Genomic DNA, 13,320 nt, shown 5'->3' on the forward strand with positions numbered 1-13,320 from the left:
CATCCCCTCTCTGCCCCGCAACCGGCCGAACCACCAACCAGACGGATCTGAGGACACAGAGACGAGCTGAGGACGAGGGACTCTGTACATATGAACATTCACAGCAGCAATACTAGTACCCCTGGAGCACTAACATTAGTAGTACTAGTAGTAAAAGTATCAGTAGCAGAAGTAGTAGCAGAAGTAGTAGTAACAGAGGACACAGAGACAGCTGAGTACTAGAGTAACACTGTACATATGAACATTCACAGCAGCAATAGTAGTAACAGTAGCAACAGCAGTAACATTAGTAGTACTAGTAGTAAAGTATCAGTAGCAGAAGTAGTAGTAACAATAGCAACAGCAGTAACAGTAGTAGTGCTGGTAGTAACAGTAGTAGTATCAGTAGTAGTAGCATTAGTACCTTCAGTGAGTATCTCGATGACATCATCAGCGTTGAAGCTCAGCTCGTCAGTGTCCTGGGCGTCGTAGGCGTACAGAGCTCTGCACTGAGGAGACCGAGGCTTCGGTCTGGGGGCCGGTTTGGGTCGACCTGCTCCGGGGAGGGGCTTCACCTCCTTTGACCGCCGTCGCTGCATCCTGCAGGCGACACGCAGGGATTAAATTACTGTGTATTTACAACAGTGTGTAGAACCAAGACACAGATCCTCCCGGCCTCACCCTGCAGCGCCCTGTTCGGGGACGTCCATGAAGCCCATGTTTTGGTGTTGGGAAGGCCGGTTGTCGGGGCGACGTTGGCCCTGGATGCGGGGCAGACTGGGCTGCTCCATAGTGGACTGCTGCCTCAGCATGGAGTGTCTGGAGGAGGTGGGGCCTCCTCTGGGAGCTCCGCCCCCTCTGGACTGTGGAGCTGAGGAAACAAAAACAACATCTCAAACCAGCCTTCAGAACAGCAGCTGACGGCCTGTCGAGGTTTCTTTCAATGGTACCTGAGTGGTACTGGTTGCTGGGCGGAGCCTGGTTGCCCATGTAGCGGCTCTTTCGGTTGTCCCTCCTCGTCGGCCCTGCGAATCAAACCGACAGGAAGTGAGGCGGAGCACACGGGAAGCTGCGATGGTGACAGAATCAGAGTCAGAACTTACGTGAGTTCTTGGGCAGACCCGGTCCAATGGACACCTGCAGGACCTTCCCACTGGGCTTCAGAACCACCTCATCCCCTTGACCCACTTGGAACTGGATCTGCCTGGATCCTGCAGAGCTGAACGGACCCCATCCCCCCTTCTTCACCTTGAACTCCAGACTGGAGACAGACAGAGGGTCAGGGGGGTTCTGACTTAAACTTATTCAGTCAACAACAGACGAACATGCAACATCACATGAAGGAAATGACACGTGTGATTTTGTTTCATGTGGCACTGACAGGTTGTTGAATTTGAGAGGAAGCTTCTTCTGAGTTTTGTCCTGATATCGTTTCACCAGGAGACTGAGGAACTCTGTCTTAAAGACGCTCTGAAGGACGCTGTCGTACTCCTCCTCATGGACGATGAAGAAGTCGTCCTGCAGGGTGCTGAGAGACAGACAGGTCAGAGAGAGAGAGAGACAGGTCAGAGAGAGAGAGACAGACAGGTCAGAGAGAGAGAGAGCGAGAGAGACAGACAGGTCAGAGAGAGAGAGACAGGTCAGAGAGAAAGAGAGAGAGAGAGAAAGAGAGACAGACAGGTCAGAGAGAGAGAGAGAGAGAGAGAGAAAGAGAGAGAGACAGGTCAGAGAGAGAGAGATACAGGTCAGAGAGAGAGACAGAGACAGACAGGTCAGAGAGAGAGAGATACAGGTCAGAGAGAGAGACAGAGACAGACAGGTCAGAGAGAGAGAGACAGACAGGTCAGAGAGAGAGAGAGAGAGAGACAGGTCAAAGAGAGAGAGAGAGAGAGAGAAAGAGAGACAGACAGGTCAGAGAGAGAGAGACAGGTCAGAGAGAGAGAGAGACAGGTCAGAGAGAGAGAGAGACAGGTCAGAGAGAGAGAGATAAAGGTCAGAGAGAGAGACAGAGACAGACAGGTCAGAGAGAGAGAGACAGACAGGTCAGAGAGAGAGAGAGAGAGACAAGATGAAACTGTTGTACTTCTAGTTCTGGTTATGGTCTTAGTTCTACTTCTACTTTGGGTTCTGGTTCCAGTTTTCTGGCCCTGGTTCTAGATTTAGTCACAGTCCTGGTTCTACTTACTACTACTGGTTCTAGTTTTAGTTCTCTGGTGATGATCCATTTCTATTTTCTAGTTCTATTTGTGGTTCTGATTCTGGCACTAGTTCTAGTTCAGATCCATGTTCTAATCCTGGACTTCATCCAGACCATAGTTCTGATTCTGGTTCTAGTTCTTGTTCCAGTCTTAGTTCTGGTTCTGGTGGGGTACCTCAGGGAAACAGACTGGATCTTGTTGAGCTCGATCTTCCTCTTGAGAACCTCCTGGATCTGACCTTTATCTGGACCCTGTTTCACCTTCTCTCGACCAATCAGGTACAGGAACTTGGGGGTCAGGATGAGGTCTCGTTTCACCGTCTGCGTGACAACAGAACCAGAACCGGAGAGAGTTCAGTCAGGTGGTATCCAAAACCACGATGACTCTGGTGAAACGTGGTCTCTGAGTTCTTACCCTGAATCTTCGGTCGTATTTCACCACGACATCGGCGAAGTCGATCCGCTCTCGGCGGCCGACGAACTGTCTGATCTCCGGGTGGTTATCTGTCCCGATGTAGTCGCCCACAAAGTTCCTGTTGATGCTGTTTCTGCGGCGCTCCTTCTTGTTCAGCAAGACGTCCGACGCTGGAAGAAAACCGCTTGTCACTTAGTGAAGAGGAAGACAACGTCCAAACACAAGCCAGATGAGGCGCTTCCTTATCGACACGTATGGGCGGCGGTCTTACCTTCCTCCCTCATCTTCACGTACTTGCGGACGGCGATGTGTTTGCGCCACGCCTTCTGGATGACCCGAGCATAACCATTGTACTTCCTCTCCCTCATCTCCTCCAGCAGGAAGAGCTACAGGGAGGAAAACAAGACGGACACGACAAAGATTAAGACAGAGACGCACAAGCTGAAGACCGGGACACGTCGGTCTGACCCAGGAGAGTTTTGAGGTTCTGGTTCAGGAACACTGAAGGAACTTTACTTTGAAACTTAAAAGACGAGACAAAACCCCTTCCTGTGTGTTAGTGTTTCGTACCGACTCTGGAGCTTTGATGAAGACTTTGGCCTTGCCCAGCTGGAACTGGTCCTGGTCCATGTGCACAGAGTTGAGGAGGTGCAGAACTCCCTGACGCTCCTCGCCTCTCCACCGAGGCCAGCTCTCTTTGGTCAGGATGGCGTACCTGCAGCACATGATCGAGACCATCAGCGTGTTTGACGCAGCAGCGCAGTGTACAGGGCGTTCTCACATTCGACCTCTGACCTCTGCAGGAACTTGTTGAAGACCCGTCTGTAGGCGTATCCGGCCCGGCGGACTCTGATGTTCTCTCGGAGGCCCAGGTACTCCACCTGGTGTCGGACCCGGTTCTCCTCCCAGTCCCGAGGACGTTTGGTTTCGTTGGGTTTGATGCAGCGGATGTAGTGAGGGGTGCACTTCATGAGGGTCTGGACCAGAGTGTTGGCTTGTTTCTAAAAGGGGGGGGCAGGTTTACCTGTTGGCATTGTTACCTGTTGTACCTTACAGCAGTGTTGGGGACCAAGAACCGGCTCGGCTTCAGTCTGATCAACAACCAAAGAACACTGGAACACAAAGTCTTTTAAATCTTCAGGTCTAAACTTTGAAACGTAAAAGTTTACGTCATGAGCATTTCTGACTTGAGTTGACAGTTACATTTTGGAGTCTCAGGTCAATATCCAGACGCCCCAAACCAGTGGTTCCCAACCTGTGGGCCAGGCCCCCCCTGGTGGGCCATGAAGGTATTGCAAGAGGGCCAACAAATCATTTGCAAAATGGTATAATTTTGGTGAAAAAATGTAATTATAATAAAAACATAAAAAGAAATTATCTTTAAAAACATTAAAAAATATTGAAACCTTCTTTCACACCTATCACTGTGATAAGTCAATGAACTTTAATGTTGTCGCTCCTGAACAACATCGTAAACTTGTTTGTTCACAGTCTAGTTGCGCAGTAAGAGATTTCATCCATGGCAAAAGCTTCCTTAATGAAGGCCTCTGTGTTGTTACAGGGTCAGATGTGGCCCACCAACACTTTTGGCTTTTTCAAGTGGGACAGGAGTTTGAAAAGGTTCAAAATTAAGGTTAATTTGTACTAAGAAATCTGTATCCTGTGCGTCTCCTTGGTTACCTTTTGTAGTTTGTGGCTGAGACATAGATCATGGAGACTAAAGACACTGAATGCATCACATTTAATAAGTGGTTGGTGTTTTAGCCTGGAACCAGCTGCCTGAACCCAACCCTGGTCTGAACTGATCCACCTGTCTCCACCTGTCTCCACCTGTCATCCATGAAGCAGCAGGGGTCTCTCTCTCTCTCACCTTGATCTTGCTGCTTGCAGTGGACGGACGCCCTCTCTTCTCTGCCTCCAGGTTCTCAGGGAACAGAGCTCTGATGAACGGACTGACCACAAACACAACATAGACATGAGGTCATCACATGTGTGCGCACACACACACACACACACACACACACACACACACACACACACACACACGGTTAAATGAAAACATAGAAATGTCCTCATAAGACAGAAATGTCTTCACAGTGATGGTTTGATTCTCGTACTCACAATTCGCTGCTCTGCATCAGCTCAATGATGTCGTTAAACAACACGTCTCTGTTCCTCTCACAGAAACCGCTGACATCATATGACACCTGGACAGGTAGACAGACAGGAGGACAGTTAATGTCTGTCTCACAGACAGGTGAACAGGTATACAGGTGTACTGAGTACCTTCCCGGCGTAGTGGTGGACGATGAATCCTCTGTTCCAGCTGCTGAAGTGCTCGTGTGATCCGATCTGTCCCTGAAGCTTCTGCAGCAGAGTCTGATCTGCTCCTTCACCTTTAGCGTGCATTGTAGCACAAACATCGTCCAGGATACTCATGACCCCAGGAGGATTCTGGGAGATAATCAGAGGGACAGAGGGTTAAATCACGTCACCATCACAGTCTGCTACTGAAGATGTCACACGTAAAGTTTCATTCACGCACAGTGAGAACGAACATTGAATGATAGACTCAGTTAAACACTGACAGAAATTAAAATAAATCACAAAGTAAAACACTGTTACCATAGTTACCATAGATTCAAAGTGTTGTGAACTTTACACAGTCTGGATGGTTTCAGATCAGACTCGACTGTTTTCATCAAATCTGAACCCTGCTCTCTGATTGGTTGACTCACCAGCTTGGACTCGATGAGGTCACAGACCACCTTATTGTTGAAATACTCGATGGCCGTCCACTTGATCCCCTCCTGAACATATTCCTCCTGCAGACACAGAAAACAGAGTCAGAGAGTCGGCTTCAGTTTCACCATCAGAGAAAAGAGACAGGGAGGAAATCAATAACCAATAAACAACAAACACACTCTGAAAGAAGGTGGAACCTGATGATGTTATGTGATGATGTGATGATGTCATAAGTCACCTGTTCTGCCTTCAGTGTGAGTTCGATAAAAATCTGCTGCAGCTTCTCGTTGACGAAGTTGATGCAGAACTGTTCAAAGCCGTTTTGCTGAAAGAAAGAAGCAGAAGTCTCTCAACAAATAATCAGATACAATCAATCAATACAATCAATCAAAGTGTCAATCCAACACAATAATCAAATGTGTCTCTACAGCAGTGAGGAGTCTTCTCAGACTTCATTCAGTTTCATCAAGTTAAATCATCAACATGTGCGACAGGGAATCTCTAAAGAGAGAAACTTTTAAGGGGGAATGTTAACTACAATTCCCAAGATGCATCACAGCAGGAAACATCCGATCACAGAGCTTAAAAGGTTCAGATTGAGACTCTAGGGAGCTGGAGGGGAACAACAGTATGGAACCACAAAGCTGTTAATACCTGGAAGATCTCGAAGCCGTAGATGTCGAGGACTCCAATGGTGAGCTCCTCCTGGTCCTTCTGCATGGCTTTATTTACACACTGACACACACACACACACACACACACACACACACACACACACACACAGGAAATAAGTCGTAGAATAAAAGACGAATCAAAGATGAAATGAGACGTGAACGGAGCAGAGTGGAGGTGAACTGACGTCGACGAGGAAGTCGAAGAGTCGGGTGTAGAGAGCTTTGGACAGGGCGTCTCTGGTGAAACAGGCCTGCTCCGTGTTCAGGGTGACGGAGATGGACTCGGTCTTCCCGCCCCACTTACTGTCCATGATCCTGCTGGTCAGTTTGCTGCAGAGACTGTCCTGAGGGATCCCCAACAGGTAGGACGGGAAGGCCAGGACTGAGGGAGACAGAGACAGTTTGAGCATCAGTTACTCCACATCCTCCAACTTCCTGGTAAAACAACAGACGTCTGTCGTCAGCAGGAAAATCTGTGTTGGTTTGTAAAACACAGTGGAACCACGAGACAGAACCGAGAACCTAGAACCTAGAACCATCCTCACAGGTTATCTGTAGTACAGTACGGTGTGTGAATGTTCAGAGTCAGTGTTATAATATAAGAACCATGTTGAGACAGTTTGAGCCTCATTAATGTCAAAAACACAACATGAAAATTTATTATTAATACTGATTCAACTCGTGTTTGTGACTGTTGGACTCTGTGGCTACAACTAGAGGCTTTTATTTTTATCCTGTATCTGTTCACATGTAGTCAGACTGTCCCAGTAACAGCAGCCGAATCAGCTGCGATCACTTCCTGTCTGCAGTGTATCATGATGTTTTACTGTGAAACTTAAAAACAGGACGATTCTCTATGAAGTTCTGCAGCCACTGTTTTATTCTGGAGGGACATCAGAGATAGTGACATCCTCAGGAAGTGATGTCACACTGGACCAGACCAACATGTGGTCCAGGTGTGTGGGTTTTAAGAACACCTGACCCTGAGTCCAGCTCATAGTGTCCTGTGTGTCGGGGTCTTACAGTCCTGACTCTCCACCACAGCGTAGTTGTTCTCTTCTCTGAAGCCGATGTTTCCCAGGTGAAGAATTCCTGCCACCAGCTGAAGAACCGAGTCCTGATCCTCCACAGTCAGACCCACGACGGACATCGCCCCCTGAGAGACAGACGGACGGACAGTTTAACAGACAGACAGGTGAACAGACAGGTAGGTGGACAGAGAGACAGGTACAGACCATAGTATCAGAGAACTCCTTCTTGTCGTTGACGTCTTCCACTGTGTAGGTTCCTGATTGGTTGAGGTAGTTGTAGTAGTCGGGGGTCGTGACCCCGAGGTTCTCCCTCTGCTCCGCGGTTGCGCCCCCCAACAGCTGAGGACAAAGGTCACACAGAGGTCACAGAGACATCAGGGGGAGGACACTTATCGTTCAGACTCAATTCCTCTGAAACAGATTCTGAACCAGTCAGGACAGAAACTACAGAAACTACATTTCAGGGCTCAGATGTAAATTATATAAATTAGATAAATGATGTAAATAGTATTTGTCGCAGTGTTCAGTATTTGTTCAGTAACCCTCAAACTGCTGCATGTTCCAGTCCTCCTCCAGTACCTGCTAGTACATGTTGTAGTACCTGCTAGTACATGTTGTAGTACATGTTGCAGTACCTGGTAGTAAATGTGGAAGTTTCTCTCTTCAGGATTCTGTGACACGACTCGACTTTTCTCCAACAGAAAGTTGGAGATCTTCCCTCCATCAGGAGCTCCTCCTCGACTGAACTGGATCTCAAAGTATTTCCCCTGACGGGAGAGACACGTCTGTGAGTCAGGTCTGTTTGTGTAATTATGAAATCTGTATTTATATTTTTATATTTATACTTTTCTACTCACAAATCTGCTGGAGTTGTTGTTGCGGACGGTCTTGGCGTTGCCGAAGGCCTCCAGCAGAGGGTTGGACTGCAGGATGATGTCTTTAACATGCTGCACACACAGACACGTGGTCATCAGCAGCAGTAACCATGGTAACAGAAGTAATAACTGTAGTACTACCAGGAAGGATGCACAGACTCTCAGACTCTGCTGACACGGAGAACTGATCAGTTTTTCCCTGAAGTAAAACCAGTGAACATCGTTTGGATGTCAGGACCAGTTCTCAGACTGGTACCGATCCAGTGAATCAGGACCCATAACTACCAGTACCATCAGCAGTACTCCGTGTACTCCGTGTACTGACCTGTACTTTGTCTCCTCCTCCAGACACTTTGGACACGTAGCTCATGATGTACTTGGCTGCGACTGTTTTTCCAGCTCCGCTCTCACCGCTGAGACGACAAAGATTCAAACAACAAAGACTCAAACAACAAAGATTCAAACAACAAAGACTCAAACAACAAAGATTCAAACAACAAAGATTTAAAGAATTAAAAGTAAGTGTAAAAGTAAATATGATATAATTCACTTTTCTTAATGATCAAACGGCAGTAAATGTAAACACACTCCCCTTTAAAGACTCATGTTTATTTATCGTGTGTCACACCTGTCTGCTGGACCTGGTAAATTCACAGGTAAACAGTTTAAACCCCGCCTACCTGATGATGACACACTGGTTCTCGCTGTCAATCATCATGTTCCTGTACATGTTGTCAGCCAGCGCGTAGATGTGAGGGGGGTTCTCATACTGGGCCTGTGGAGGGAGGGGGTGTTGTGTTAACGTTGTGTTGATGTTGTGTTAATGTTGTGTTAATGTTGTGTATTAATGTTGTGTTAATGTTGTGTTAATGTTGTGTGTTAATGTTGTGTGTTAATGTTGTGTGTTAATGTTGTGTGTTAATGTTGTGTTGATGTTGTATTAATGTTGTGTGTTAATGTTGTGTGTTAATGTTGTGTTAATGTTGTGTGTTAATGTTGTGTTAATGTTGTGTATTAATGTTGTGTGTTGATGTTGTATTAATGTTGTGTGTCTCTCTTACCGCCCCCTGGTACAGCTCCACCTCTCTCTCGGTGAAATATGGAAGCTGTTTAAACGGATTCACAGAGATCAGAACTGCACCGATGTAAGTCTGACAGACGCCGGTCAAGGACACAACAACACTCAGAACCAGAACCAGCAGCACCTGAGCAACTAGGACCAGGACTATATTAAAGCTGAAAACCTGTCTTTAAGTTTGGGTCTGAGGTGAATGAACTCCATGAACTGTGAGTCCAGAACCAGGTCTCTGACTGACCCCCCTCATCATTATGTGGGTCTAGAACCAGGTCTGAGTCTAGAACCAGGTCACTGAGTCTAGAACCAGGTCTGAGTCTAGAACCAGGTCTGTGACGGACCCCCCTCATTCTGTGAGAGGATACAAGAGGATACAAAGATGTAGTCGTCCATGTATCTCTTCTTCAGGTTGTCTGTGATGGCGTCCTCACTGATCTTGGACAGCAGCACCATGTCGTCCACGCCGCTCACCTTCACATTCTGAGCCTGCCAATGGTATCGCTCCTTACTGCCCTGGGGGAGGAGAAGGGGGAGGAGGGGGGACAGAGTCAGACCTGGTCTAACAATTAAAGTCAGTGTTTGTTCAGCAGGAGGAAGAAACAGCTGGAGGTCAACACTTCACTGTGTGTGTGTGTGTGTGTGTGTGTGTGTGTGTGTGTGTGTGTGTTATCAGATGTGGTGTTTGGTTGGACTGCTGCCCCCCCCCCTCCTGAATTTCCAGCATTCCTCTGTCTTGTGGGATCATGTTGAGGATGAGCGAGCGGCGACGCCCAGACACGTTCCCCTTGACACACCGAGCTGCAGGACGCTGCACGCCACAGGGTGGGGGTGTGTGTGTGTGTGTGTGTGCTGCAGACTTTCTTTACTCAGAAGAAACAGAAACATTCACAGTTTGAAGTTGCAGATGATCAATAAATAATGAATCTATTAACTGATCAACACAAAACAAACAGCTGATTACTGATCGATCGTGTGTGGGGGAGGGGCGACCTCTGCTTTTCTCTTATGTGACGTTAAACTGAAGACGAGACGACACCACCGGCAACAGGCGACCAAGAAAACAGTCAGACAGGAGGACGCTCCACCTCTTCAGGCCCCTGGAGTGACAGGGTGTAGCGTGGCCCCCGTGGCCCCCGACTCCAGAAGATTAAATAAAGCTTCATTAAGAGGATGCAGCAGGTGAAGCTCAGGACACACTGACCTGCAGTCATTGTGGGGCCCCTGGTGATCTGGGGCCCCGGTCTGTAACACCTCCACCTGTGCTCAGGTGTGAACAGTGTTTCTACACAGACTGATGATTTAAAATTTTAATTATTCATCACTTTCCGTACTCCCTCCTCAGGGCCCCGGGGCCACGGGATGAACATCTGACGGAGGCCAAACTGGCACCAAATGTTTCCATGGTAACAGGAGGGAAAATGTCTGTTTTAAAAAAGTCCAGCTGTGTCTGATTTATTTATTTTATTCAGAATTTTTCATTCATTCAATTATATATTTTTCTATTTTTTAATTCACACATTTCATTTAGTTTTTATTTTATATTTGATGAATTTATTTCTAATAATTTATCAGCTGATTCTTTCTTTTCTACAGGAACAAGAATTTTATCTTTTATTGGTTTTTCCTCAGACTCTGTTTTTTTTCTTGTTTTTGATTAAAAACTTTGTGATTACATTTAAATAAACAGCAGCACAGATCTGATCCAGGACCAGGACCAGGATCAGGACCAGGATCAGTTTTTAGTTGGAAAGTTTGAAGTCAGGCTGAGTGAACTCACCATGTCTGCTCCTCTCGCCCTGACTTCCTGCTTCAGGGAAATGTTGAGAAATCTTGAGTGTTGGTCTCAGGTGGATCCAGGTGGATCCAGGTGAACTCACTCTGAACCGGGATCAGTGGAGTCCGGATCAGACGGGTTCAGTTCAGTGGACTCAGACTGATTCTGTAGATCTGAACATTTTCCTTTCACTGTCTTTCTTGTCTGTTTTTCTTCCTTCTGTCTTCAGCCACTCAACTCTCTGCAGGTGTGGGCAGGTAAAGCCCCGCCTCCTCCGCCTGCAACTGGAACTCTGGGTAATGAAGTGTAAATGAGGAGCAGCTGGAGCTCTGCTGCCCCCTGGTGTGGGACACAGGATCACAGCAGGTTTTTACTTTTAAAACACCTGTTCATAAAAACTTTACTTCACGTGTCAAAATTATGTTTTCATGTTGTTTTAAAGTAAAAACTTTATTAAAATATAAATGTACAGATGTTACTCAGATACACAAGAACTGATGGGGTGTGTGTGTGTGTGTGGGGGGGGGGCTGTGGAAACTGACTTCCTATTTGAGAACACCTTTATTCACGTCAGTTTGTGCAGTTTGATGAACCTGAAGATAAATTTAGTTTGAAATGTCTGTGACCTTTGACCTCTGTTCAAAGTGAAATGTGACAGCACCTCGGACTGTAAACAACAACAACTACGTCTGAGTTTAGTCTCTTTAAAACTTCAGTGAAATATTTTCTCTTCTTCAGGATGAAGGGCTGATCCTGAGTTTAACAGACAAAAAAACGACAGACTGGAACACCCAGATCCACCTGATCGATCAGATCGATCAGATCCACCTGATCGATAAGATCCATCAAAGACTCTGTCAGAACAAAGACGTGTTTCGGGTCTTAATCAGATTCAGAACCTGTCACTGTCAAAGTGCATGATGGGAGTTTGAGTGACACACCTGTTTTCCTGTTTCACCTGTCACCTGAGGAGTCTGACTCCTCCCTCAGTGTGAAGGTCACGTTCAGCAGTTTATCATTAACTCAGGTCTGTGTGTGAAAAGATCCAACTGGTTTCAAGCTTCAGTAACTTCCTGTACACTCACTGCAGGTCACCTCACCTGGTGTCAGGTGGCTCCGGTCCTGGTCTCAGGTTCAGTCTGAGGATGCTGAAAGCTTTAAACTCACTTCTCCTCAGTCAGAAACACTGAATCCGGATCCAGACCTGGAAGCTAAAAAACATTTTCCTGCCACAAAACCTTTATTTCTTCAGACCTTCTCTCTTCTTCTGTCACCGTCCTCCGCACGCATGACTTATTATTATTTAGTCTGTAAGAAAAAGGTTTAGAATAAATGATCACTATCCAGCTCGAGGTGACGTCCCCTCACACCTGATAGGCCACAAACAATCAGACGATTCACCTGTTGATTCACCTGTTGATGACTCCACTGATCGTTGCAGCTCTGCTATTGGCTGACAGGTTGTAAACGAAGTCTGAGGTGAAACTGAAGGAGGTGTTTGATGGAATGAGGCTGACTGCAGCTGCAGGTCGACACTGTTTGTTTTAATGGGATTTAACAGGTTTACACAATCTGCAGTTAAAGGGCTAAAACATGAAAAATAGCGGCATGGTCCTTTAAAGAGTCCGTGTGGTTTTTGTTCCTCCGTCAGATTCAGACCGGCTGCGGTCCACTTCCTGCTGCTCTGCGGCGCCGCGGCAGCAGTCTGAAGACCGACAGTCCTTCTACCTGTAAAAACTGTCCACCTGCTGAGTGTTCACATTTAAATCTAAAACTGGGCTGCTCTCTGATTGGTTAAGAGTCCGACCAATGAGGGACATCTGCCCAAATATGGAAAAAGAAGAATAGGAGGAGGAGGAGGAGGAAGAGGAGGAGGAGCGCTGAAACCAAACGAATCAAACAAACAGAAAATTCTTCAAAACAGAAAAGACGAACAACAAAAAGATTCAACTGACGAAGAAGAAGAAAGTGGAATAAGAATAAAATAAAGACGACGGACAGAGGGAGGCTCATGGTCTCTGCAGTCGAGTTATAAAACCTGGAGGTTCATCAGTCTGTAGACAGTCTGCATTTGTTCTGCTGCTCTCGCACGCACGCACGCACGCACGCACGCACGCACGCACGCACGCACGCACGCACGCACGCACGCACGCACGCACGCACGCACACACACACACACACACACACACACACACACACACACACACACACAGAGGACTGGTCACATGATGCCGTTGGTGAGGTACTGGAAGCCGTCGTACAGTTTGGTAGTGAGTGATCTCATTGATCCGTCCACCAGCTGATCGATCAGCAGCTGCAGCTGCTCCTCCGTCAGACTCATGTGGAAACGCTCCTTCAGACCTCGCATGGTGCTGGAGCCGTGGAAACAGGGCAGCTGAGAACCTGGGGGGGGGGGGCGGGGGGGGCGGGCAGGACAGTCATGTAGAAAGCAGACAGTGTTGTCAGGAGTGTGAGTGTGAGTGTGAGTGTGTGTGTGTGTGTGTGTGTGTGTGTGTGTGTGTGTGTGTTGGTGTACCTTGTTGCATGATCTCCAC

The 13,320-nt window shown here is 47.2% G+C and overlaps 2 protein-coding genes across 3 annotated transcripts in view; both read right to left on the reverse strand.

The window, feature by feature from the left end:
- Positions 1-11,000, reverse strand: myo1eb (myosin IEb; the record flags this gene model as incomplete). The annotated part of the gene is made up of 27 exons (XM_023393681.2): positions 10,769-11,000; positions 9,367-9,504; positions 8,978-9,067; positions 8,597-8,691; positions 8,242-8,329; positions 7,899-7,988; positions 7,677-7,808; positions 7,246-7,380; positions 7,034-7,166; positions 6,196-6,392; positions 5,991-6,071; positions 5,575-5,661; positions 5,330-5,416; positions 4,878-5,045; positions 4,713-4,798; positions 4,462-4,543; positions 3,387-3,592; positions 3,162-3,306; positions 2,863-2,977; positions 2,592-2,761; positions 2,352-2,497; positions 1,361-1,507; positions 1,083-1,240; positions 930-1,004; positions 661-850; positions 404-579; positions 1-47 (listed from the first exon to the last, which is right to left on the reverse strand). Coding segments are annotated over exons 1-27 (3,267 nt in total), but the record flags the coding sequence as incomplete, so codon positions are not given.
- Positions 11,001-12,288: 1,288 nt separating this feature from the next.
- pi4kb (phosphatidylinositol 4-kinase, catalytic, beta) overlaps positions 12,289-13,320 on the reverse strand; it is a 6,456-nt gene continuing 5,424 nt past the window's right edge. For both annotated transcript variants that reach the window (XM_023393644.2, XM_023393643.2), the window contains one exon: positions 12,289-13,168. In XM_023393644.2, the coding sequence (XP_023249412.1) occupies positions 12,987-13,168 (182 nt within the window). In that variant the 3' untranslated portion in view covers positions 12,289-12,986. The remainder of the gene's footprint in view (positions 13,169-13,320) is intronic.

The sequence above is a fragment of the Seriola lalandi genome, unplaced genomic scaffold, assembly GCF_002814215.2.
Source record: "Seriola lalandi dorsalis isolate HSWRI2012SDOR001 ecotype SW California unplaced genomic scaffold, Sedor1 jcf7180002054941, whole genome shotgun sequence".
Taxonomy (NCBI): Eukaryota; Metazoa; Chordata; class Actinopteri; order Carangiformes; family Carangidae; genus Seriola; species Seriola lalandi.